The sequence below is a fragment of the Camelus ferus genome, chromosome 14 (genome assembly GCF_009834535.1).
Source record: "Camelus ferus isolate YT-003-E chromosome 14, BCGSAC_Cfer_1.0, whole genome shotgun sequence".
NCBI classification, from domain to species: Eukaryota; Metazoa; Chordata; class Mammalia; order Artiodactyla; family Camelidae; genus Camelus; species Camelus ferus.
In genome coordinates this window covers 65518755-65546224 of record NC_045709.1, presented here as the reverse complement: position 1 = coordinate 65546224, position 27470 = coordinate 65518755, and the positions used below count along the sequence as shown (strand labels likewise).

Genomic DNA, 27470 nt, shown 5'->3' with positions numbered 1-27470 from the left:
AACATTAACTGCAGGGTTTTAACTGATTTTTGTTAAAAGGAAAACAATGCTAGAAATCACAGTATCAGTGTACAGAACCAGAAGATGAAACAGAGCCAAGAGCACGTCTATCTATGGCGAAAACAAATGAAAAGGCAAGTTTTGGCCCTATTCGAGGTGTAGTAGGTTCAAAAGTCCCAACCCTTGATTATTCTTTAAACTCTGTGATGATTTTTTAGGTAGAAATGATAAGGACTTGAAATCTAGGTTTATGAAATAAGTAAATGTTTTTCTATAGGAGAAAAGTCTTGTAGGAATCTGCAGTTTAGCTTACTTCAAGTTAAAAGCCCATCCTTGATAGACACATAATAAATTACATTAATTTTATTATTTTAAAAGTAAAAGAGTATTGTGGGAATCTTTTAAACATATACACGGTAATTATAATCAGTTTTCTAAAACCACCAAATTATTGTATGTTTTATACAATGTTGATAAACTGAAAACATATCACTCCTTAATGAATTAGGAAACTTAATACTGAGCTTTTAATCCAGAAAGGGGAACAGAAAACTTCAGGCATTCCACGCTTTTCATCATTTTTTGGTTAATTCTCAAATATTGTTTGGAACTTTAAGCAGGTTTCTCTGTCTTTTTGGGGTGTGGGGGTTTGAGAAGAAGGGGCAGCCATTTGGAAATGGCAAAAAATTGAAATGGAAAAAAGGTAGAGTTAAAGAACATTACTATTTGATGCCCCCCCAAAAAAGAGTATATAAAAAGTTCTTATCTTTTCTTCAACTTTCTTTCTCCTTTCTTCACCAAAACATATGTATTTTTTAAAATGATAGTACAACACAAGCCAGAACTTGAAACAATATTTTTAGCAATATTCATAATCAACAGATAATGAAGCTCTATTCATATTTCCAAAGCAGACAGTTTTCAACAGCATCACTCTTTCCTCACTATATTCCATTTGCAGTCAGGAATGACCTAGCATGGAATGTGTAGACTCAAGGTCAAGTTTGTGTTGACAAGTCCTGAAATGGAAGTGGTCCATCTCTGCCTCAAAATCAAAACTATAACCTCTAGCACTGGTATCTGGGAATATAATTGTTTTAACTTTTCTGACCCCTCTGAGTACACTGCTTGTAAATCATACTTCTTTGATGTGAACTCTAGTTTTCAAAGGCAGGCATAATCTGACTATTTAAATAAACATAAAATATCTGCAAGTTTGAGCTCATTCTTCTATGACAATCAGTATAACATAGGAATAGTTTTAAATCTTCTCTGTGATTATATGCAACAAAGTTACCTGTTAAATAGGTATTTTCACATAAGCTTGTGTTCTAGATTTAATGTGCACAGGAAATATTTCAAAATTATAACTTTATATGTTATGATTTTCAGGAGTCAAAAAAGATGGGCAAAAATCAAAATTCTAAGTAGTCTATGTTTAAAAATGTAATGCAAATTCTCCACTTTTTCTCACGTGGAAGACACTGCATCAAATAGGGATCAAGAGAAAGACAAAGTGATCAGGAGATGGAAAGTAAACTAAACAAGGAAATACAGAAAAGAGAAAAAAGAACAAAAATTAAAAAAAAAAAAAAAAAAAGGACAAGTTGAATTGAAAAGAATACCCTGGAGAACTGGGTTTAAAAAGAAATGAAGTGGGGAGGATATAGCTCAAGTGGTAGAGCGCATGCTTAGCATGCACAAGGTCTTGGGTTCAATCCCAGTACCTCTTCTAAAAAGAAACAAATAAGCACACTTAATTCCCCCCCCAAAAAAGAGAAAGAAATGAAAAGTATTTTTCTAAAGACAGTAAGTTTAAAAGTTTTATAACAAAAATTATAAGCCTATGAACAGGAGAACCCCTGATTTTTTTTACTCTGAGTATTGTAACTTTGGGGGCCGGGGGTGGGGGAGGGGGAGAGGCTCTTCAAGGAAGGCTGAGTAGAATGGGTTCATGACAGGACAGGAAGGCGTTTAAGTGCAAATACCGACAGCATGCGAAATACAGCATGTAGACACAGTCCTTTAGTTAGCCAACCCAAATTTTCAAAGTTATATCAAATACAATTTCATCATGTCCCTGGAGGTTGGTAGTGATATACCTGAAGACTACAGGAATAAAATGAACGATCTTCCGTATTTTAAAAAATGAAATGCTTCTTTAAATATCATCAGGATGACTGAGTATAACTAACCTCAAAACGATAATTTAATGGAAGAAGGAAGGGCAGGAGAAAAGAAAGCTTGATAAAAATCTTAATTTTAAGTTGCAATACAGCTAACATATAACACTGGCAGGTCTTTCTTTCACCTCTTCAGACCCCATCTCCTATAAAATAGGAGGCTGGAACAAGATGATTATCAAGGTGTCTCAAAGATTTTCTAAAATGTATTCATTTTTCACCCTCATTGCCAAGAAAGAGACTCTATTTCTAATTTCAGAGTCTAACATATGAGATGAACTGAAGTGAATGATTACAATGAGAAACGGAAACTACTCTTGTAACATGCTGGAATACAGAGCTCTAGAATGAATCAAAAATATACTCTCTAGTCATGGGAGTGCAGTTTCCATTTCATGTTTTGTCATTAAATAGAGAACACAAACAATCAATGTTTTTACTTTTGAAAAACTCCTTGGACGTCATTTAAGGCATGAGTTTCAATATGTATTTTAAATCAAGATAATTTCCCATAATACTGTTAGGTTATAAAAGAAAGCAAATGGACATTAAAGGTTTGTGAGCAATAATGACGTGAAAAGGCTTAACGTTTTCTTTCCTCCATTTTTGCAAAGTATAAAAATCCCTTCCAAAAAGAGCTGACGCTGAGAGATGGTACTTACCACAACAGCAAACTGCTCAGGTTCGCATAAGTTGTTATAATCACTCTTGAACTGAGACAATGAATTTAATTGTTCTTGATCAGGAAGATGCTTTATTAAGTTCTAAAAATTGAAACCAAAAGAAAATATCTTCATTAAATGTGCTTCTTAAATTTCAGGAAAATTTATTAATTAACTACGAGAAGGAAACCATTAAAAAAGTTAATCTTTAGTTTTATTTCTAGGTAACCTCCCTGATAACTCAGCCTTTAGCTAACATTCTCTGCATCTTGAAAGCAGTCAGTTTTCCTCCTCTCTATCCAGAGTTATTATATATTCAAATCAAGCACTACTGAATGTTTATTTGATTAGCTATATAATTGAGAAAGAAGAATTCAACCTATACCAGAGGAACAGCTTTCTCACCTGGATAAATGTGATCAATTACATTTCAGCTTTGGGGAATTAAGTGTCAGAAATTTCAGGCAAAGCCAAACATATTTTAGCACTTCACTCAGGGGGATAAAAGAAATCACTCTATTGCTACTAATAGGGAAAGGAAAGAACAGCAAAGAAATCAAGGGACTTTTAATGACAGCACTTGTAAGATTTAACTCATATGATTATGGCTTTAATCATAAAAATGAAGATACCTCTAAAACAAAGACAAAGTAACTTTTCCTATGTGAAAGAGAATTTGAAAAGGCATTGAAGACACAGCATGATACACCTTGCAAGTAAAAGTATACAGAGAGATCCTTTGGGAACTTCAGTGCTATAGCTGTAACAGCCCATTGTCTGTATCATCTGTAGCCCAGAAACTATAGGTGCATTTGGCCATTCTGGCTCCTTTTTCCATGCCCAGCCTTTCCCAAGCCACACACTTAGACAAGAGAAATACTCCCAGTGGACAAAGACCAAGGGAATATGTGTCATGTTGCTTCCCTGTTAGAACTTCAAGGATTAAACCATCCCTTGGACAAAGTTTATATAGATGCTCTGTTTTTAAACATAACTGACTACCATAGTGTTACAGCAAGTTAGTGTATTGATATTAAAATTCAGAAAAAAAGAGTGCTTCATGCTCACAATTCTAAATTACAGCATCAGGGGGAGGGTATAGCTCAAGCGGTAGAGCACATGCTTAACATGCCCAAGGCCCTGGGTTCAATCCCCAGTACCTCCTCCAAACAAAAATAAATGAATAATCCTAATTACCTCCCCCTCATCAAACAAAACAAACCAAATTCAGCATCAGTAAACTCTCTACAAGCCAAAAGTCAAGTACGGATTATAATTAAGCTTACATCATGTTAAAAATACACATGGGGGGGCGGGAAATTCGCAAAGGTGTTATAAGTTAAAAATGTTAGAGACTGTTATATATCAAAGTAGTTAGATCAAAGAACAAGTTTTTGACTCACTGTGTTCTTTTCGACAAAAACTTGATTTACTGGCCAAAAACAAACACAAAAGTGGCAATTTAAGATCATCCCTAAAAAATGTATTCATTATTAATACTAACAAACTGAATAAAAACAACAAAGTTATATGAGTTTCCTACATAAATATAAGTTTCTTTTAGTAGAACTGCCTGTGACCAAAAGACCTGGTTATTTATATTTTCTTTTAATTATTCTATTTGACAGCTGATCTCTTAATTAAATTGGGCTTCTGAATTTCTCCAGCATCCTTTTAGATGACCATCAACATCCCCCTGAATATTTTTAGTTACTACTATACTTAAATTTTAATCTTTCATCAGAAGCTCATTAATTGTTCACTTCAATATTTTTGCTCTCTAAAGTATTAAACCATTGTTATTTGTAAGAGTGCAGGCCCAACCTTCCTTTGTTTCTCCCTTTATCATAATTCCCATCCTTTCATGAATCCTAAGTTCCTATGAAACTAAATTCTTCACAGTTGCCCCCACACAGCCAGCTTTTCCCTCACACAATCCTTCTGCCCTTTTCTCCCACCCAAGTACTAACCAGGCCTGACTCTGCTTAGCTTGAGAGCAGACAAGATCGGGTACGTTCAGGGTGGTACGGCTGTAGACCCTCTGCCCTTTTCTAAACATATGCTTCATTCACCCTCACACACACATACACACACCTAGTATAGCATCTAGTTCTAAGACAACCTCAATACAGCCGTGTGAATCTTGTATTGTAACTATAAATACAAATGTCATCTCCCTTGCCACACTATAAATTCCAGAAACGTAAAGTCTATGTCTGATTGAGCCTAACACAATGCCTTGCACAGGGTGGGCACAATAAAATACTTGCTAAATAAATTAATTAATAAAAGACTGAAGGGACAAAGGTAAATGGGTAAAGAATGAAGTGGAAAAAAAATGACAACCCAAAATGACATCAGTACTGATATCTGTTACATGTGAACAAATAACGAGATATGTCAAGACAAGACCATGACAGTGAGTAAAGCCCACCAAAATAGTAATTATTACAAAGCAATGCTTTTTCCATGCCCTGCTCAAAATAGGCAAGTTCCTCGCTTTACAATTAGAAACATATTTTTAAAATCAAAAACAAGATTTCAAATAGCATGAAATTCTTATTTTTAATGAATTAATGAAGACTTTACATAGGTCCTAACTAAATTTCTAGATTTTGAATTTGTGAGATTGGTTTTATATTTAGTAAGTATGGTAGGCAGAATAATGTCCCAAATCCCCTGAGATGTCCATGTCCAATCCCCAGAACCCTGTGGAATATTACGTTATGTGACAAGGGAATGAGGGCTTCAGATGGAATTAGAGTTGCTATCAGCTTGACCCTAAAATGAGAGATTACCCTGGATTAGCTGGATATACCCGATGTGATCCCAAAGATCTTAAAAGTGGAAGAGGGAGAGAATAATTGAGTGACAAGGAGATGTGACTAGAAAGAAGGAACAGAGAGATACGATGTTGCTGGCTTGGAAAATGAGGGGAGATGTCCAGGAGCCAAGGAATGCAAGCAGGCATAAGGAAGGAGGTGGAAAAGACAGAGAGACAAACTTCTATAAAGCTTCCAACAAGGAATGCAAGTCTGCTAACACCTTGACTTCAGCACAGTAAGACTTCTGTACTAAGAAATGGAAGATAATATATTTGTTTTATTTTAGGCCATTAAATGTGTTACATTACATTGCTAAAGTAGTAACAGAAAAACGAATATATTAATAAATTATACGGAACCAAATGTTCTTAGGACATGAATTTTAAAATGCAAATTTTTTCCATCTCTATATGACAAAGGCCACATGATCATCCAAAATATTCATGTAATCAAGTTAAAAGCTACTCTATAAATATTTAACAAATGCATTGTAAAAACTGCAAGCATATTAAGTAGTAAATTCTCTTTAAGAAAGTTAGAAATCTACTCCCAACAAGGCACATACACAATAATAAAGACAAAATCTAGTAAACAGAAACTGTGAGAGGAAACAAACACTTGAATCAGGTAGTTTGAGTCTGACACTCACAGCACAAATCACTGATGGGATGATATATTACTACCCACCACATTCATAAGAAGTGACAGGCAAAACCAAGAACTTCTGAGGATACCATTTATTAATAAATTAAAACACCTACAATAATTTTAATTGGGTGTTGACAATAATAAATACTGATTTCTTTGTTTTGCTAAAAAATCAACTTTTTAAAAAACAAATCACTTTTCTAAGCACATCATAGAAATAAAAGGTAGTAAACTGAAAATGTTATTTTTTCACTGTATAATTTGTGGTCTGCTTCTCCAACTTTAAATTCTACCAAGATACACATTATTGGTACTTGATGTGGAATTCAGCAAGTAACTCTGGCACCATACTAGCATTCGTTATATAATCCATTTCAAAAATCTTCCCGAATGATTCAGAATACTACGCAAACAATTTCTAGTATCACAGGAACACAAATGACTCAAGGAAGTGTTGTTAATAAAGGTAATTCTACATAAAGAGAAAACACGCTCAATCTTCTATACCAAATAACAATATAACTTTACAAGACAGACAAGTCCAAGAAAAACACATTCTAAAAGGATTATACAAATAAATTTAAATTAGTGTATTACTAATCTTAACTGTACCAAAACAAGCATACGTGTAAAAGTAAACAATATGCCTTTCAGAAATAGTCATTTAAAATAAATGAAATGAAATCATTTTGATAGTGTTATATTTAGCTTGCAGTTAAGAGAAGATGCAGAGTTTTATCTCCTGGCAATGCAGAAGTTCTGCTAAAACTAATTATGCAGCAATGATTTTCCAGTTGAATGATTTGGTTTAAGAATTTTGCTTCACTTACAGATTTCTATTTAATGAGAAGCGTGCAATGAAATATTGGAATTTAAGCTCTCTGCCTGTTTGTTTACCTGAATCATAGACTCCGCCAACTGTGTTTCATCCACTTCCAAAATCATCATTTTGATTTCCTCATATGGCACCCGAAAAGAGCTCAGGAAGATTGCTAAGAGGGGTTAAAAAAAAATAAGACTCATAATGAGGAAAGATAAGGAAAGAATTTGAGATGTAGTTCTATATATAAAATCACAAATAATTCATAAAATGATACATTTTAAGCATTTAATATAATTACTGTAGGGGAAACTTTCATTAGCACATTTTATACTCTTCTCCAGTTTTAGAACTAGTGTTTAAACAACAGTCCAATATTATTACACTGATTCTGAGGTTGATTTTTTAATGCTTAGTTATCAACCTATTATAGAAATGGTGCCAATTTTGATGTTTAAAAAAACCTGAAATATGTTTAGCACACTATAGAGATATCACATTGTAATGAAAAAAAAAAAACATAAAACCCCAGTATGTACATGTCATATTTATCTAGACATGTGTGTATTAGCTTGTAAAATATCTTCCAGCCTTACTAAATAATTCAGAAAAAAATATTTAAGACTGCTAAGCAGTGCATTAATATTATTCCAAGTTATAATAGCACTTTATTATTCAGAAATATTGTAGACAATAAACCAGAGAAACACCCTTCACATTTAACTAAAGCTTAAATATACAATATTAGGACACAGATTTCTATGGAAAACTGCCCAAATGGACTAGATGGGATAAAATGTTACTTCTGAGAATTCCAACATGATTTACATTATTTTTGATACCTAATACATCTAAAGTTAAAATACAATGATCTTCTCAAAAGCTCCTTCAGTGTATCAGAATATTCTCACAGCATTAGATTTAATGCTTTTACTGTTTCTCCTCCTTTTCTACTATTATTGTTTCTTCTCTCCAGTGATAGACGTCACTTCTTGAACATACTCACAACTTGTTACCACTACTCACTATTTTATTATATAAACTGAACTTATGTCATCTTATTTGTAAGCAGAGGGAGGGAGGGAAAGCAAGCAGGAGGGAAGGAGGAGGGAGAGAGGGAGGAAGGAAGGAAGGAAGGAAGGAAGGAAGGGAGGAAGGGAGGGAGGGAGGGAGGAAGGAAAAGAAACCAGGGAAGAAGAATATTTAAAGAGAAAAATGCCATCTTCCAGAATTATGGAGAGAGACAAATCACCGGAATAAGGAGGCAACAAATCCTAAATATAATAATGTTTTTTTAAAGCTACAGTTTAGCTCCTTGTACAACACCAAGCATTGGAGAGGTTGTAGAGCGGGAACACTCAAGCTCTGATGATAGACGAGTAAATTGGTACAATCACAGAACAGGTATATATTCAAAGTAGAGGTCTCCCAACCTTTTCTGTAAATGACTACATAGTAAATATTTCAGGTTCTGTGAGCTAGACAGTCTGTCACAACTACCCCATTCTACTGTGGAAGCACAAAAGCAGTCATAGACAATATGTAAAAGAATGCCTTGGCTAAGTTGAAATAGAACCTGTTTTAAAAAAAAAAACAAACAGGTAATGGATGACATTTAGCCTGAAAACCATAGTATTTTGTCACACCCTTAGTACCACCAAAAATGGGAAACAACCCAAATGTCAACCAAGGGTGGAATGAATAAAGTATAATATTCAGAGAATGTTATACTAAGCTTCAACGAAAATGAACACCTTATAGCTGGATGCATTAACATGGTATGATTTTATATACGTACCATTCAAAGTTAGTCAAAACCAAACATGGACATGGTTGGTAAAATTACAGGGAAACGGAAGGGAATATTTAACCCAAGATTCAGGATAAGGTTACTTCTCACAGGATGGGAGGTAAGACTAGAGAGGATCATATACATTTCTAAGTACTAGTAATGTTCCATTTATTTAGGTATGAGTGTTTGACTTATATATCATGCATTTTATATATTCTCTCATGTGTCTAATATGCCGTAACAATATATTTAAAACAATTTAAAATGAATAATATAAAAACAAAACACATGGGGGTGGGGCTGGCACACTGTATGGTAAAGGATTAAGTTTATCCAGGTGAGGTTTGCTCCTGTGAGGTACTCTCTAAGCACTTCGAATGTCCTGCCTGATAAGTGTCTTAGTTTACTGGGAGCACTGGGCCACACAAGACAGTCTATGCTAACAATGTGATTTATGGTGGGGACCTTGGGTCACACAGTATTAGCCTGACCTGTGGAGAGGCTGCAAACTACGGTCAGTCATATGGGGGTTGAGCCATAACGAAGACCCAGTAAAAACTCTGAACACCAAGGCTTGGGTGAGCTTCCTTGACTGGTAACAATCTACGAGCATTGTCACACATCATTGCTGGGAAAAGCGAGTACTGCTCGTGGCTCCATTGGAAGAAGGCAGCTGCCAACTTCACGCTTAGAACTCTCCTGGGCTCTGCCCACGTGCCATTTCCCTCGGCTGATTTTAATCTGGATCATTTTGCTGTAATAAACTATAACCACGAGTGAAACAGCATTCAGTCAAATCTGAGTCCTTCTAACAAATTATCAAACTTAACAGTGGTCTTAGGGAGCCCCGAACTTGTCACTGTTGTCAGAAGTGAAGGTGGGCCGCTCTCCCTTCTGAGTGAGACAGTCCACACTCTGTCTATGGAGTATGTATCTACTTTTACTTTAAACTAAGCACCCAACCGCAACACCTCGTGGCCTTTTTCTGGCCTTCTGAAACAGCCCGCACTCTGTCTACGGAGTGTGTATCTCTCTAAATAAATCTACCTTTATTCAAAACAAGAACAAACACAAAAACAAAAACAAAAACAAAAACAAAAACAAAAACAAAAAAGCAAAAAGTGAAGGTGGTCTTGAGACCCCCAACTTTGCAGACAAAAATTTATACAATCTCCCTTACACAGTTACGCAGGTGGATAAACATAAATAATATAACATGCATAATTAATAATATATGTGTAACAAATAATACATGAATAAAAAATTAAATGTTAATAGAAATCTACTTTGCAGACAGACATCAATTATTCCTTAACTTTCTCCTGTATTTGTAATTCATCCACTACTTTCAGGTATTATTCCATATTTAAAATAACATATATATTAAACATATTAATCTATAAAGTTGAAGTATGGTTTTTTATAGCTTATAAATAAGTTTTTGGGAAAATATTTGTTATAGCGAAGGGCAAAAAAATCACAAAGGAGTTGAAGATGGCCTAACGTATAACACACAAATCTAAAGACAAGCATAGACCTATTAAAAAAAAAATTTTAAGTTATCAAGAATAATGTGAGATACTCATTTAAAGCCTCCAAAAGACCCATTAAACTGAATCTTTGTATTAACATGCATCTTATTCTTCAAAATGTGATTATATTGATCCCAGTGGGAAGCTCTGAGTTCACTGAAGAAGTGTAAAGTGTGCATGTTTTGGAACCAGTCACACATGTTTTCTGTAAGGGAACTTAGAAATCTTTAAACTTTTACATTAACTTCTAGATTCCACGGTTCCTCCCTTTATAGCACTAACATCCACTGAAAACAATCTGGTAAAGCATAAGAACCCTGTAAAAGTCCTTAGCCATCTCTTATTCCTAGAATGGCTAGAATTCTTTTATACTGAGCCCACAGTCTGCCAAAACCTTTATGAACTCAAAATACAGGAAACTTAATCCACCTTTAAATAAATAGGTAAATAAATCAGTGAACTTTAGATCCTTTCTTCCAAACTCTGTGGAATATTTCAGTTAAGAGAAACCTAAGAGAAAGTTATGTTAGAATTCTAAGTGATAAGATAGAATCTTGTCACTATCACAACACGCTTCTTAGAATTCAGTATTTCAGAAGACTCTGAATTTCATAGACAAAACCCAGCTGTGAATCAGACTACAATTACAGTAAAGATTATAGGCTGCTAAATCCTCTTAAAGCTTAAATCATAACACTTGCTACAATCAGAGAGGGTAAGAATAATCCGAGATGGGTTACATCATAATGTGCCATGGTATATATTCTGGACCTTTTGATCTTATACTTTAAAACGTATTTAACAATTAAATGAATAAATACATTATCTCCTAGCTACAGCAACCAAGACAGTTTCCTTCTCTATGATAATGTAATTTTCTTATCTCTAAACAGGAATAAATATACCCTATATCTACAGGCCATTTTCAAAATGAGCAATCTTTTTCAAGTCACTGAACACATACATACACCAGACTCTCTAGTTATAATGTCAACACTATTACCCACGTGGTGGGGTCGTAGTAAGGGTTAAAGATTCAGTACAGAACTAGCGTATAAACTATCACAAAGCTGAAATCCTATTTAGTACACGTCTGTAATTTATAAGTAATATTAAAGAACACTATTCATCAAGTCAGTTACTCAACTTTGAAATGATTATTTAGGCTATTTCATCATGGCTAGCCCATCTGAAAACAATTATATTCAAAATGATAATTCTTCAGGACCCCTAACAAGGCAGACCCCCTGTAATGCGGGTCATGAACATTTTTCAAGACAAAAATCATCTTTCAGATCACAGAGTACAGAACTTTCTGACATTATCTAAGTCAATTTCTAATATTTAATATTTTAGATATAAAATACCTAATATTTTCAACAGACAATGTTCCTTTAAGGGGGAAATGCCCTGAAATAGTTGTATCACATAACAAATCCCAAAATTTCACTGATCTAACCCCCAGCCCCCACCCTGGAAAAATATTCTAATTCAGATTACATGTCCATAACACACCAGAAAGATGGGCTCTCTAACTTAGGACCCTCACATCAGGATGATGAACGACACTCTGGGTGTGGGGGAGAATGACGAAGCTGCTCCCACCAGCAATCAGTGCTTCCACACAAAAGATACCTCATCTCCACTTATACTTTCCATTGGCCCAAGCAAGCCACATGGCAATGCCTAACTTTTGAAAGAGGCAGCTACGTGCAATCAGCTTGTGCCCAGAAATAGAGAACTGTGCACTGGCCAACAGCACTACTGTCTGCACACTATCCACGGGGATCTGCAGAAGAGACATGGCTCTCCGTTATAGTGAGTCGGAAAGGAAGAGGTACCAGAGATTTCACAAAAGGAATGTCAACTCTGCCTTCCACGCACCCTGCTCAAACTTAACTCCCTCTTTAATCAATAGCAATAATCTTTATTCTCTCACCAATAACTATTTTTGGCCCAATATTTGCTAAAAGCTCACTTGAGGCATGTGATAATTGAAAGGCAGACTAAAAGCCACATTAGCACTTCATGCCTCTAGACTCCACATTTTCTCCCTCACATCAGAGAGTAATACGTACAGATCATATTATCTCAGTTCCAAGCAGAACTAGCTCTGATGCATTGAAGATGTAGTTAGAAATGAGTCAGAAGCAAAACTATTTGCCCTCTTCCACAGTAATTCAGTCAGGAGGACAATTCAATACTAGATATTTAGCCACTGTAACAGTAATTACATCTAAAACATTTCCAGTCAGTACTTTCGAGGCAAGGCTTTGAACTCTCAGATGGGATAATGGAATTCATTTCACTCATCATACTCATTCCCATTAACAGTCCAATGTCCTCTGTGTGTGACTGAGTATCACAAATTATAGTGATTCAGAGGTATAAAAAAATAATCCACTACCAATTTTTTAATTATGATGTAATCACCTAATTCCTTAATTCTTTATTGTTAAAAGAAAGACTTTAATGGGTAGCTCTCTTTTCAGTTATGGGAAATCTATTTTTATTCTAAATCCTTTTCTTAGTTTTATCTTTCTACTACACATTAATCTTTTGAAGAAATTAACTCATAATTTACCAAAAGTTCCTTTACCTAAAGGAAAGGAAAACTATCTTTGAATTTATTACAAATAATAACAATGAAATTAAAATAACATAAAATGAAAACCAAGTCATAAAGAAAATGAAATGCACTACCTCCAGTGTGTTTTGCTAATTTAATAGTATTGAAATCTGATACTTACAAAGGTTCTGGGCAATTTTAGAATCTAGAAATTTAAGTTCTTTAATTTTTTTCTTAAGAAATTTCTTCTCTTCAAAATCTTCCTCTTCTCTTTTTTCTGTAAAACCAAGGATAGAGCCATGTTAAGGATGGTAAGGCACTCAACTGCCAAAACACAGGGAACTTTCTGTCATCAAAGAATCTAAAAAAGACATAAATTGTTTAAATTACATAGTTATGAAAATTTAAAAATTAAAAAAAAAATAGATATCCTAAGACCTACACTATTCCACATAGGGACTGGCAGCTCTTACCCTAGAAAAACTACTAAGAGTAAATATTTAAAAGTCTAACAGAAAAAAACAAAAATAAAGCTGATGTACACTATGGAAACCAACACCATCAGATGCAAGAATAAGTACACTTGGCTCATGTGAGCACATACAGTATATAATTATAAAAGTGAATGCACTTACACTTAGGTAGGTTAAGAAGGCAGCTCTAAAAGTCCTGAACAAAGACAAACACACAGCAATTTTATGTTTGATATACCTGATATACCATGTTTATTTAAAAATATAGCTCATGTAAAGCAGGAAGAGTAGAATGTTTACTATTTGTTTTCCAAATCTTTGAAAAATATTCAAATTTCGATGCTCAATTTATTTCCTCTGAGCTTTTAAAAATAAGCAAATGCATTTCACCTCTCTATCCTTGCTAACAAATAAGAGAATAACTACATCACGCTAAACAACACATGAACTGCAGCTACGATATAGTACATGACAGTCAAGGTTAACAGCTGTGACCAATAAAGTGCTCCTGTCACCTCTCCTCTTTGCATACATGGACAGCACTTCTGATGAAACTCAGTCATCTTTACAAAATTAGGATCTTGATAACAAAGAGCAACGGAGCAAATTGCTTAGTTAGATATGTAAGCAATAAATCACTAATAAACCACTAATGCCGAGGAAAAAGAACTTCAAAAACCATCTTTCTATATAAGACAGTACATTATAGTTAAATTCTTTTTATATCAGAAAATATTATAATTACATGCTTTGGTATCTAGTGTGAGATAGAGATCAGATTTTATATTTATCAACTAATTATCTCTGTACCATTTTGTGGATAATCAACCATCTTTCTTACCTGATTACATTACACTTTTAGTCTAAACTTACTTGTTTTTTCTGGGTTTCTGATTGTGTTCTACGTACTTCTCCTGTGCTACAATAGCTCTGTCTTAAGCACTGTGGGATCTATGACATATCTTATTAATTGGCTGTTCAAATTAGTTTTCTTCCTTTTCTAAACTTTATTCACCTTTCTCATATATTTTCCAACATTAGCCTTAGAGTAAATCCAAAGTTCCAAAAATAAAATCCATTTGAACTGTATTTGAATTGCAAGGCATTTGTGAACAGATTCAGGGAAATTTGATAGGTTGACAATTTCCAAACGTCCTAATCATAAGCATGTGTCTATAATTTTTCAGCTTAATGCAGCATTCTTCATAGGCACCCTGTCTGTTTATTGTTGGTGTTAGATGCCCTAGGTAACTCTATTATACTCATAGGTTTCTGCGGGTGTTGGTTAATTCTTCCTTTTCCCATTATACTTTGTAACTAGTTACTGCTGGAATACAGAAACTGCTATGTTCTATATAGCATATACATATATGAAAAATTGCTTATAAATTTTATAATCAGTCACTTTACTTACTTATTCTTTCATTCAAATAAGAAATATTTATCAGGCACTAACTAAAAGAGACTGTGTGAGACAAACTGGAGACATCTTGGCCTCACAGGATTTAAAAACCAAACAAGGTGACCGCAAGTAAATGGCAATTACAACACACAGTGTTTTGGTATAAACCACAGGAGATTAAAGAAATTTAATCCATATTCATCAGGGATAGTCTTCATGGAGTGAATGGTATCTAAACAAAAACTAGAAAGAGAAAAGGAGTTAAGCAGGTGAAAAAGTTTTAGGATGGGAAAAGTAAGGACACAGATAATAGGATAGTTTCAGGTTCTGCAAGAATGTGAAAGGCACAGAAAGAAATGAAAATAATAAGAGCAGAGAATATTGGGTGGAAATAAACACCACCAGAAATTAATCTGGCACCACATCACACAAGACCTTTTAAGCCATGAGAAGAAGTATGGCTTTTATCGTGGGAGCAACGTGGAGCCCCTGAAGTTTAAGTATGAGAGGGACATCAAATGAACTGCATTTTAGAAAAAACTCAGTCTACTGAAGGTGAACTGAAAGAATGGCAAAATAGTAGAAGGGCAGGCAGAAGGGAGCTGCAATAATCTAAATGAGAAGAAAGGGGGCGCTCACCCAGAGCAGCAGCCATGAGGGTGCAGATAATGGCTGAGCCCCACAAAGCAGAATCCAGTCCAGATCCATCTCCTAAGTCCCGACTTGACCACCCAACTGCCTACTCTCGGGTCTCTAGTTGGATGTCTAACGGGCACCTTCAACTTCACATGCCCAAAACCAACACTCACACAACTCTATGCTTTGTTTCCCACAGTTTTCTCATCTTAAAAATGGGAATGCTCTTATTGCAATTTCTCAAGTCATCCTTTCTATTAACCCAAACCTACATCTCAACCATCAGTGAATCTGGTCAATTCTGACTCTGAAATAAATGCTCACTAAAATAGGCTCCCCCTCACCTTATCCATGGCTACCATACTCCCCCGTTTGTGGCTGCTGTCCACGCTCACCTGGATCACAATTGCTTTCTAAACGGTCTCCCCACCTCCAAGCTTGACACCTGCAGTCCCTTCACCACAGTGTAGCAGAAGATGCCTGTTAAGCCTTAATGGAAAAGGTTTACTTCCCTTACTGCCTTATATAGAACACCACCCTTAACCCTGTCTAGTATTCCTTACCACTGTCACTCTACCCTTTTTTCTCCTCAAAGGCACTTACTCCTCGCATAACATAAATTTGATATTGTCTCTCTTCCCCCATTAGAAAGCAAGTCCTCAGAGGCAGGAACTTTGTTCAGCATTATATACTTAGCACCAAGCCCAGAAGACAGCAGGTGCCCAACTGATGTCTGTTGGATGTATTGTATGCATGTAATACGTACCTGCAAACTAAAGAAAGAAGGGGACACTCAGGTTTAATCAACCAGGCAACTGATGATGGTGTTGTTTATTTAATTCATCAACAAATGAGAGTCAGTTCTGAACTAGTTCAGTTTTAAACATGTTCAGTTTGAGGAGCTCTTGTATATCCACATGGTCATGTACAAGAGGCAGGGACATGTACAGATGTGGAGAAGAGAAACTTGGAATGGAGATGCAGGTATCATTCCTAATAATTATTCTACTGACTGGCATAGGTTCTCCAGGTACTAGCAAACAATGACATATTTATTTCCTTATATTTAAACCTTTTTCTTGTATTGTTATATTGGTTAAAATTTTCAGATGAAGGCTAATAAAATTAATAGTGAACTTCTTTTCCGTAACCTAACCAAATGGTAATTCTTTACTTTTTCAAAAATATATTTTATTTTCCTAACTTTATCCCCAAGAAAAGGGCTGGTTCTAATTTTTTTTTAATCAGTTTATTTCTCAACACCAGTAACCTGTCACATTCTGAACATTTTCTAGCCAACATAAAGAAAAAAGTCAAAGAATCTGCTAACCTTAAACTTTAATTTTGATTAAAACTTTTACTTACTATTGACTGAACATCTACTAGGCATCGCACTCAGCACTTCCTTGCATAATTCTTGTAAGAGTCATACTATTACTGTGACTAACATCATCATCAACATAATCATGATGAGAAAAATAATGCTTAGGGTAAGAGTCTCCAAGCAACAGATCTGATAAAAGAATGAGGATCACTACACTTTGACTCCAATTATTTCCACTAGTTGTGAAATGTTACATGTCACATTAAAAAAAAAAAAAGTTTACCTAGAAATTGTGACCACGTCAACCTGCAAATCAGAGACTGAAGCAATTTTAACCAATTCTGCTTTTTTATACAAATTAAAAATTAGACTCTTATTGAGCTTAATACATCAGTATACTCATATTGCAATGAAATCATGGTTTTCTCCTCTCTTGCTACTATGTAGTCAAAGGATGGTTGGGGAAAGATGCAACTGAAATAGTCAGCAGAATATGGGTAAAGGGATTGGGAGAAACAGAATGTTCTAAGATGGAAAACAGGATTTTTTAAAAAAGGTAGAAATATGCTTCTGTTGATATGAAACCAGATAATCAGTCCATTATCCAAATAGACTGATTTGGATGAAATCTTTCATACTGAGAAATAATGAAAAGTACTGTTAGAAAAAAAAAAAATGCAGCCAGATAATGGACTGCCTCAAATCAGAGCAAAACCAGTGAAAATGTTTATGCAAAGGTCACTGATAAAGCAGGATACAAATGTTGGCAACAATTTAAGGATGCATTAAAGAGGAATAAGAATAAACAAGGCTGTTTAGCGGGAATGAAATTTTTACACAAAATCCTATTTCAGTTACCCAGGCCAACAGTGTCTGAAATACCAACCAGGAGTGAGAGTGCAAGGTTCTGCAGGGAACTCAAGCTTGCAATCTCAACACCAGGCTCCGCATCCCAGCCCCACTAGGCAGCCGCCACTGAGCCCACTGTGGCTTACATCCCTCATCCATGGCCTGGGTGCTCTGGCCCTCTACAGACTTGTGAGAATGAAGTGAAATGATAATTACCTTTCTGTAACCTTCTCCTACCCTCTGCAGAGCCAGAAAAATAAGGAACAAGAATCAGAGTGCCTGACCGCAACTCAGGAGCCCAGAGGAGAGCACATTTTAGACTCTTCCCATCCACCGGTGGAGCTCCTCTTCTAAACCCACTACCAATACACTTTCACCAAAAGACTAGCTTTTCTCAAGTATAAGATGAATCATAAACTCAGATTGTTAGAGCCATCTATACTTATGATCTAGATTTTTTTTTGCCATTAGAAGACTGCATTTAATCTCACTTCCTAGAGATGTTGTATAAGGCTGCATTTTTCAGAGCAAAGATTAATACTGTTTGAGAGTGGTTCTGATCACTAACACAGCATATGCTGCATTTTATAAGGGTTTTATGTCAGAATAAAGTCAAAGATGACAAAACTTTCTGTGTTGCCGAGAGCCATGAACTGAAAAAGTCTTTTTTAATTACATTTTCTCTTTATTCTTTTTCTATTTTCAAAGTTTCAAAAATAGCAGCAAAATTATATAAAAAATCTCCTTTCAAAATCTTTTCTTTCATCCTAAATTTTCCATTAAAAATCATAGTTCCATGGTACATGGTTATACATCTTCTTCCAGTTCGTTTCCCATTATGTTCTAATCAGATTGATTAAAAATATGACCTTTTTTAAGGAATAAGGTTTCACATAAATTTTATAGTAGATTATTTAATCATTGCAAAAAATTCTAGAATATGCAGTCTGAACGTGTAAGTAGCTGGTAGAGGTACAAAACATAATAAATACCAGAGTTTTCTCTTTCCATAACTGAGTATTTGAAATCAGTAAATGTTACTAATAATTTTTTATTCTATTTTTTATCAGTGCTTCTTGGTTAAATGTATCTTATGACAGTATGTTTCTAAAATACTAAGCATTTTAATTTTTTCAGGTTCTTATTTAGCACAAATGCTATTAAATTTTACATGTTATACATTTAAAATAAATTATCTTTTGTTCATTAGATTATTATAACACCAGGCTTCAGAGGATAAAAGGAAGTACACCTGATTAAGTAACCCTTCTCTATGACACTGAGAGAAGCCAATAAAAATCATCTCAACTACAGAAATAAAGCCAACATAAATCATGTAATTAGGAAACGGAATCTGAGGCCTCCAACAACCTTCAAATGGGGTGAAAGGCGGGGGTAGGCAGAGAGCTATGAACTAGAGATTATTTGCATAATTGTGATTATTTTTCTTCCCTGCTTTCTAACTATTGAGGTTCTTAGAGACTGATAAAGAGTATCAAAAATTTATAGGGTCAAAATTTTAGACTCATACAGCCCTTGAACATGAAGTTTAACCACCTCATTCTATCAGTGAGGAAACCTAAGTAGAGAAAATACACTTGTGCAAGGTCACACAAAGGGCTCGGCTGGGACCAGAACCCAGACAAGAACCCTGACTGCCACACACACAGGCCCAGAGCAGCTCGAGGGCAGGGAACCCGCATGAGGAAAATAGTCTGCAACCAAGCAGGTAAGAGAAGGGTAACTCCCTAAGCTTTACAGGTGATGGAATTTTCCCTCTGTGCACACGTTCGCTGGGAGGTAAGTGAGGCGGTGACTGGACCTGGGACAAGGAAGAGAAATGCTTGGTCTCCTGAACACAATGAGCAGGATTTAAATCTGTGGGAACAAAACTATAGTTCCAAAGGCGAAGTCAAGAATTCACCCATAACCACCCTCACATGGTGGCTCCCTTGGGATGAGGCTAAGTGCTCCAGCTACACAATGTGACTGGAATGGACTCGGGAGTCTCAGGGGCAGGATCTGAGAACAGGAGAATGGCTGAGGAAAGAAAATAGATTTCTGAGAGTTACTACTGTTGGTGATTGTGATAGCACGATACGGTTTCAAAGAAGATTTAGGCAGCTTGAAGGCAGAAGATACACAATATGTAGGGAAAAGTGAAAACCTGGAATAAATTGGAATTTTTTAAGTTGGCATATGCCCTTGGCAAAATATCAAAGTAAACACTTTGGCAGTGAAAACTGTAATTGTATAAATAGCTTTAGTCATATCTGATCTGTCAAACCCAGTTTAATATTTCTAGGCACATAAATAAATGGCTATGTACCTAACTGCAAAAAAATAAATAAATAAATAGGGGAGAAACAGGTTATTTTTCTATTCAAATATTAATATATGACTGCCATAACTAATCAGAACATTCCACTAGCAAAAAGATGTCTGTTTGGCAATTCAACGCTAAGAATTATATAATATATAAGAAGAGTAGATGAAGCATTAAATAAAATTTTATGAAATAGATGATTTCAACTACAGCAATCCTCAAAAGTACAGCAAATAAATACACCTTTCTCTTTAGGTGATTAGAAGACAAGGTCATAAAACAAGTATTCATGAAGGACTTCTCTCTACAACTCAAGTCCTACATGGATAAGGGAGAAGGATTTCACTACTTAACAAGCCTTTAATTAGAGTTGTAGCTAGATTTTTTTTAAACCATTATCAAATGTACAAAAGGATTATTAAGGTATTAGGGATACATTTTATAAATAGCTTCAAAGTATATACTCCAAAATGACAATGATTTCTACATACGTGACCTAGAAGTATTCCCCATCTGTTTTTTCCTATCTGAAGTAACAAACTGATCAAATTTACGTTATAAAAATTGCTTGATCTCTAAGCACATTTGTAACCACAGAAATTAGCAATTTTGCTCATCTCAAAAGTACTACCACTACAAACTAAAAGAACCACTTTCTTGAGGCTCCCTTGCGTGTAAACACCCTTTCATGACCAAAGAGTAAGAGAGCAGAAAAACAGGAATTCAAGACAAATAAAATATCGAGATCTTTGAAAATCACATACTCAACATTTTTTTAACTTAATAAGCTGTGCATTGGGGAGGAAAATAACCCTGAGACAGGTAAGCCTATTTATCATGTATATCTTAGTGTTAATTGTTTTAATTAAATTAGTTACAAATTGAAATGAGATTTGATTGAATGGACAATAAGTATGAGGGAGGAAACCGAAAGGAATCAGGAAAAAGTTAAAACACTCAGCTAAAAGAAAATGGAAGCCTGTTCTCACATCATCTTTCTGACTCATCACAACATCTCATAAAAACATGCCTACATTTTTTATTATGTATCCTCCTCAAAATCTCCCCATAAGAAGGAATCTTTCTGCCCCCTATGAATTCTCTCTGAATGGTGCTGTTTCCCAGTCATGGAATAATATATGTATTTACAAAAAATCTTTTTTCTAACTGTTGTTTTTACCAATACAACCTACTCTCATACATCCTCTGATGATATTAGAAAGTAGAAATATATCTCTAAAAGAAATTACAAAGCAAAGACTAAAAGTTCAATGCGTGACATCCTAATGCATACACAAGAGAATCTACTGAAGGGGAAAAAAAACCTATTATAAAAAGAATGAGAACTCAGTGTACATTCCTAATTTAAAAGAAGGATTAAATCCAAATGAGGACACAGGTAATTCAGGGTATCTAGCATGCTGTGGAATGGAAAGGCTTAATAAGCCAACTTTTTAGTAGTTGTACACACAGGTCTAAGCAACCTGGGAATAGAAAAAGTAACAATAAATTATATTAACTAACAGATACAAAGCAATGCCATATGAAACAGGAAGCAGATCATCCCTGGTGTATCAGTGGAAGGGGAGGGACATAACACAGAGTTTCATCCAAATGGCCTGGGTGATTATCCAAAACTGGATAGAAGAAATTTGGTCAGATGTAACAATGACCATTATTTCCAAATACTGAGAATCGCAAGTTTAAGAAGCAGAATCTTACAATTCTGTTCAATGACAGCCTGCTTCCATTCTTCATGCTCTTTTATTTTTGCAAAAAAAAAAAAAAAAAAAAAAAAACCAACTCATCAGAGTGTGGAGCATCAACACAAATTTCACATTAACATTTATTCTAGTGTTAGAAAAATGAAGCTCTGGTACTCCATCCCTACTAGAAAAACTTTGGACTTGTCTCTACCTATGGGCTTAGCATTGCCCTGGGAAAGGGTATGTACAGATAGACAGATAGACAGACAGACAGACAGACAGACAGTGATCAAAAAATGCTTTAGAGTGTGTGTGTATGTATGTGCAGGAGACAGTGTGGGGAAGAGAACATGGAGACAATACCTAGGTGTTTGTTCAATTCAATTCAACCTTTATTACACAGCCTTTCTGATAAGTAGCTATCCTATCCCTCTGATTTCCCATTCTTATCTCTTGATAACTCAGTTGAAAATCCAAGTTATTCCCCCAATTTCTCAGTTATTGAAACTTTATCCCTCTGTGTTCCTGGATGCTGCCAATGTTCCAAATCATTCTGGTCTCCAGTTGCTGTACCTAAATGGAGCCCCATTATTTGCCTGGTCGGTTCTCTAAAATCAACTATTCAGTGCTAATTTCTGTCCCATAACTACCTGAGCTTGGGACTATTTTTTTTTTTTTAATCTGGGCTTTTGACAGCTGTGAATCTACATTATCATCCCTTAACGCTTAGATCTCATAATTCATAGATCCAACATTGCCATATAAAATTCCTGGCTCCTGTAACACACCTGTCTGCCAGCATATCACCTTCCCTAGATGCTACTCAAATGTCCCATACGTGCCTTCCTACTACCGGGAAGTAGTTAAAGAAGGAAAAGGGGGGGGGGGGTGGCTCACATTATACTGTGACTGGGGAAATGTTTTAAAAAATATATTTACTTGGGGGATAAGAAAACAGGGAGTCAGTGCTTAATGGGTACAGAGTGTGAGTTGGGGAAGATGAAAAAGTTCTAGAGGTGGACAGTGGTGCTGGCTGTGCAACAATGTGAATGTATTTAATGACAAAGAACGGTATGCTTAGAAATAACTTAAATTGTAAAATGTTATGTTCTATAAATTAACTACAGTTTAAAAAATACGAAGAAATTCTCATTAAGGCTGGATTTCAAACCTGTCTTTTTTTATTTGAATAATGTCAATCTGACCTCTCCTTGATTTTAAAATATATGTAGGAATGAGGACAATCAGTGTTTTGTTTTGTTTTTTTTAATGAAGAGACAGAAATCTGAGTGATCCCAAAATTCTCAAACTAGTCCAAACTGGAATCTGGTTTTCCCACTTTTCCAAGAACTGGTGAGGCCAAGATGGTGCTTATTCACTGCCCAAGACCCCCACCCACATACACTGGTTTGACTCGGTTTGATTCCTTATCTGATGGTATAGATAAGGCTGCAACAAAAAAATCCTTCCTCTCTTACCCCTCACCCTGGATCAGCCCTCCAAATTGTAAAAGGAATTTAATGCTTGGGCAATTAAGTGTTTCAAATACCCAGTCACATTTCCATTTTCTTGAATGTCACATCCAGTTCTCAGATTTCTAAGAACATGCTAGCCCACGTCAACTGCTCTGTAATCAGAGGTGACAAGTGAGGAAGCAAGGGTGGACTTTTATACAAAAGGAGATTCAGTTCCTTTTCCCACCTTCTTATCCCTTGAGCAGAGAAGTATTGATGTCTTTGTGGAGAAAAAAATCTTTACAGGAACTGAAATACAACTTACTGTAAACTATCTGACCCTGCTAATTAAAAACTGTCTCTAATTTAAAGGTGGTCACTGCCCCACCTAGGCAGCTAGTACATGGGTAAAGTACAACACTGGGTTCTGGAGAAGGAGGCAACTTAGGTCTTAGCTTCAAACCACTCACCCAAGATCAGAGTCCTAATTAGCGTATTCAGACAAAAGCTACCTCAGTAAAATGGTATTTTATCTTCCTATGCTGTGGTCTCATTGTGTAATCTTACCAAGGAAAAAGGAGGGCTGGCCCAAGATTGGATTCAGAATTCCCTGATGCTTTATGATCTCCAAAGCCCAACAAAAATTCCTAAGACTTCACGATGAACAACATTTCCACCTCCTCCCTGATGTCTATATTTAGAGTTGCAGGCTTTTTATAAAATCACAATTTCCCAATGTCTTCCAGCATGACTCCCAAAAAACATCTTACCTTTAGCAGACTAACCAAATGTGCTATTAAAAAAGAAAAAAATAAAGTACTTAACAGAACCATTCTGTGAAAGGGGAAGGGAAGAAACCTTTTATTAATGGGAATGCAGTGACTTAAATCTTATTAGAGAATCTCACTTTAAACTCAATTACTTCACAATTATGTTGGGCCACCTGACACTTGAGCAGAGAAGCATTAACATCTTAGTGGAGAAGAATCTTTACAGGAACTGAAATATCATTTACTATAAACTATCTAACCTTACTAATTAAAAACTATCTCTAGTTTAAATGCTTCATGAAAATGTCAGGCAGTAAAAGTTAATGATCAAAAGACATATACCAACAAGCCAGTGCAGAACAGGAAATGAAATACTAAACAGAACAACACTTTTGACATCTAGGAACACCTATTAATTGGGACTCCCTGGTGCATGTCAAAATTCTTAATCTTTAAAATGTTGTAGTAAATCGTAGTTCGATTCTTAAGACTATTTTACTTCGTGCTAGGAGCATCAAATTCATATATCAAATGATTTCTGGAATTTCTGAAAGCTTCAAATCCTTTATCTTCCAATTAAAATGGAAAGTAGAAAATCATCTAATAAAAATCTCATTTTACAATAAGGAATCTGAAGCAGAGCGAGACTAAGAGTCTGGCAAGTACACATCAGGATTCTGGACTCCTGTTCACGTGCTTATTTCCACTCTGGAAATTTTACCATCCTGGCCATTTGAAGCCTATCTAGTCCTCCCATCAGTAGAAACTGCTAATGTGATGACAGGAGAATTGAATGGAATTTAAGGCGGAGAGTCATTCTACCCTGTAGACAAAGTAGAGCCAGATAATAATTAGAGATGATAACCAAAGATTAATTTTCTTTTCTTTCCTGAGATTTTTCCCTCTAGCTTTGCCATTTCAGGATCAATGGCATTTATTCCCTCTGGGGGAAAGATAACACTTAGAAGAGGTCATTCCTCAACACTGAGTATAAAATTAGATTTCTGTTAATATCTACGGTGAGACAAAAGTCTTGAAAGCTATATGGTTCAATTATAAGAAATGAGTACTTAGAGGAGAAAGAATTCTAATGCATTTGCAGAACTTTCCTTTAACTCAATAAAACTGAGGACAGGATCCCACAATCAGCCGCAGAAAGGAAAGATTCAGATTATAAGGTAAGAACAAAGTCTTAGACACAGGAGAGAAAAAGAGCCCTTTTTGGGCCAACGGAGATTTTGTAGGAGATCAGACTGTAGACCCAACTGTACAGGGTATGCTCCCCTCTTCACCCAAAGACAGAAGTGGGCTGGGGAGAAGGGCCTGAGGAGTGAATGGACACAAAGGGTTTGGAAACATCAGAGCAGACTGTCTCCCAGTGGCCTCTGGCCAACACAGCGGCACATTCTGGAGAAGAATGGTGCCGCCATGTTGAGACAGGGAGGGCGCTGGTAAGAAGAGTGTCCTGCTTTGTAAGTGGTAAATGGGGGCATGCAAGTGCTAAAAGCATCAGTGGACATTTTTTCAGAAATACGTGCTCTATTACATTAGACTTTTCACACAATGACTGAGAAATTCACACTGGATGTAAATTCCCCTGCAGTTTTATTTGGGGGAAAAATACTCTACACTGCAAATATTCATTCCAAAATTTAAAGACTAAGTTGGTGAGAGGGACAGCAAAAAAAAAAAAAATATATATATATATATATATGTACACACAAATGCCCCAAAGGAATGTAACATAAAATATACATGTCTTGTGACACATAATCCTTGACCTCAAATTATCAAATTGAAAGTCTTATCCCCATACTTAGCCCTCTTCATGTAGTTGCTTGAATACTCACAATGCTTTCTCAGCTTTCCACAAGCTGCTCCTTCTAAGCCTAAGGAAGATATATGAGACTCTTCCTTTCATCAATTACTTCTGTCCTCACACTTGGGCAGACATTCTTCAGCGTAACCATTACACAGATTCCCTGCATTACAAATGGGTGTCCTTTCTGATCACTGGCACCACTTGGAGTAATTAACTATCAAATACATTGCTTTCTGAATGCCGTTTACTGAATTAATGGAACCCTGTGTATGTAATACACTTGACAGAAATTTCTTTCACTTTAGAAAGCTAAGGTCACTTCGAAGCTGTGACTGTTTAAAAACAAAACAAATGACTTACGTATCTTGTTACCATTTGGGGGATTCATTGATGTTGACTAAGGCAAAGTCACCTTTTTACTTTCCAGTTAGACAATACATATACAGACAAATATATGAGGATTTTTAAAAAGACTAAAAATTATTCCAGCTAATTCCTCAATTATTCTGGAATCATTCTTTAGGAAAAAGAAATTAATTTTTTAATTCATTATAAAACAATTCAAACAATATAAAAGTCCATAAAGTGAAGGTTTCTTTTACCTTACTACATGTTACTACAAATATTCTCCAAAGAAAACTAGTACTGGATGTGTGTGTGTGTGTGTGTGTGTGTGTATTTGTACATATATGTGTATATATACACATACACACACACATATACACATATATATACACACACATATACATGTATGTAAAAATAGAGTTTAGGTTTTTTTCTTTTTAGCTACATCAGCTTTTACCACATATATTATTTTACATTTTACTTGTTTCACAAAGCAATAAGCCCTTAGTATTTTTCCATGTTCGTACCTATGGATTGACCACATTCCTTTTAACAGCTTCGTAATATATCTCCTAGGTACCATAATTCAATGATATCATAATTTGACTATTTTCCTTACTGGTGAGTATTTAAGTTGTTTCTGAACTTTTGCTCTCAAGAATACCATTACAGTGAACGTTGTTATGCATATATTTTTTTCATATGTATATAAGCTTTCTTGTATCTGCTTTTAACTGTGCCCTAAATGATAATCTCATTCCCTTACAAGAAAAAATTATGATCAATTTAGCACTATTAGCACAGTTCTTCTAGAGAGCCTGGATAGAACAGATTTTTGATGCCATTTTTTTTTTTTCAAGTTTACTTTGGTAGCTTGTAAGTTTTAAACTAAGGTGAACTCTGATTTTAGAGATATGTAACTGAAGACTGCAGAACTGACTTCTCCAAGGCCATACAAGTAGTTGGTGGTAGATTCAAGACTAGAATCCAAATTCTCAATTCTAGGCCACCTTCACGACCATACTCCCTCTCCCAGAGAAGGACACCCAGGGCAGGGAACCCTGTTACAGCAGTGATAACAACTGGACCTGTAATAATTGTCAGTAGGGAGCTCCCCAAGGCCTTAAGTTTGACAATCTTAAGTTTCATTCATTCATTCACTCACTAAGAAGGCACTAAGGATATCTACAGAAAGACACAGAATGTAAAACTTGTCCTTAAAGAATTTTAATTAAAACTGGAGCAGAAAGATGTGCAGAGATAAAATTATACAATGATATAATCATGTACATAAAGTGAAAAGTTTCAGAGAAGTCAAATCCAAAGGGCAAG

The 27470-nt window shown here is 35.4% G+C and overlaps 1 protein-coding gene across 4 annotated transcripts in view; it reads right to left on the bottom strand.

Moving 5' to 3' along the window:
• DIAPH3 (diaphanous related formin 3) overlaps positions 1–27470 on the bottom strand; it is a 472396-nt gene that overhangs the window by 241463 nt on the left and 203463 nt on the right. For all 4 annotated transcript variants that reach the window (XM_032496900.1, XM_032496901.1, XM_032496902.1 and 1 more), the window contains 3 exons: positions 13213–13308; positions 7216–7310; positions 2846–2947 (listed from right to left, as the gene is read on the bottom strand). In XM_032496900.1, the coding sequence (XP_032352791.1) occupies positions 2846–2947; positions 7216–7310; positions 13213–13308 (293 nt within the window). The remainder of the gene's footprint in view (positions 1–2845; positions 2948–7215; positions 7311–13212; positions 13309–27470) is intronic.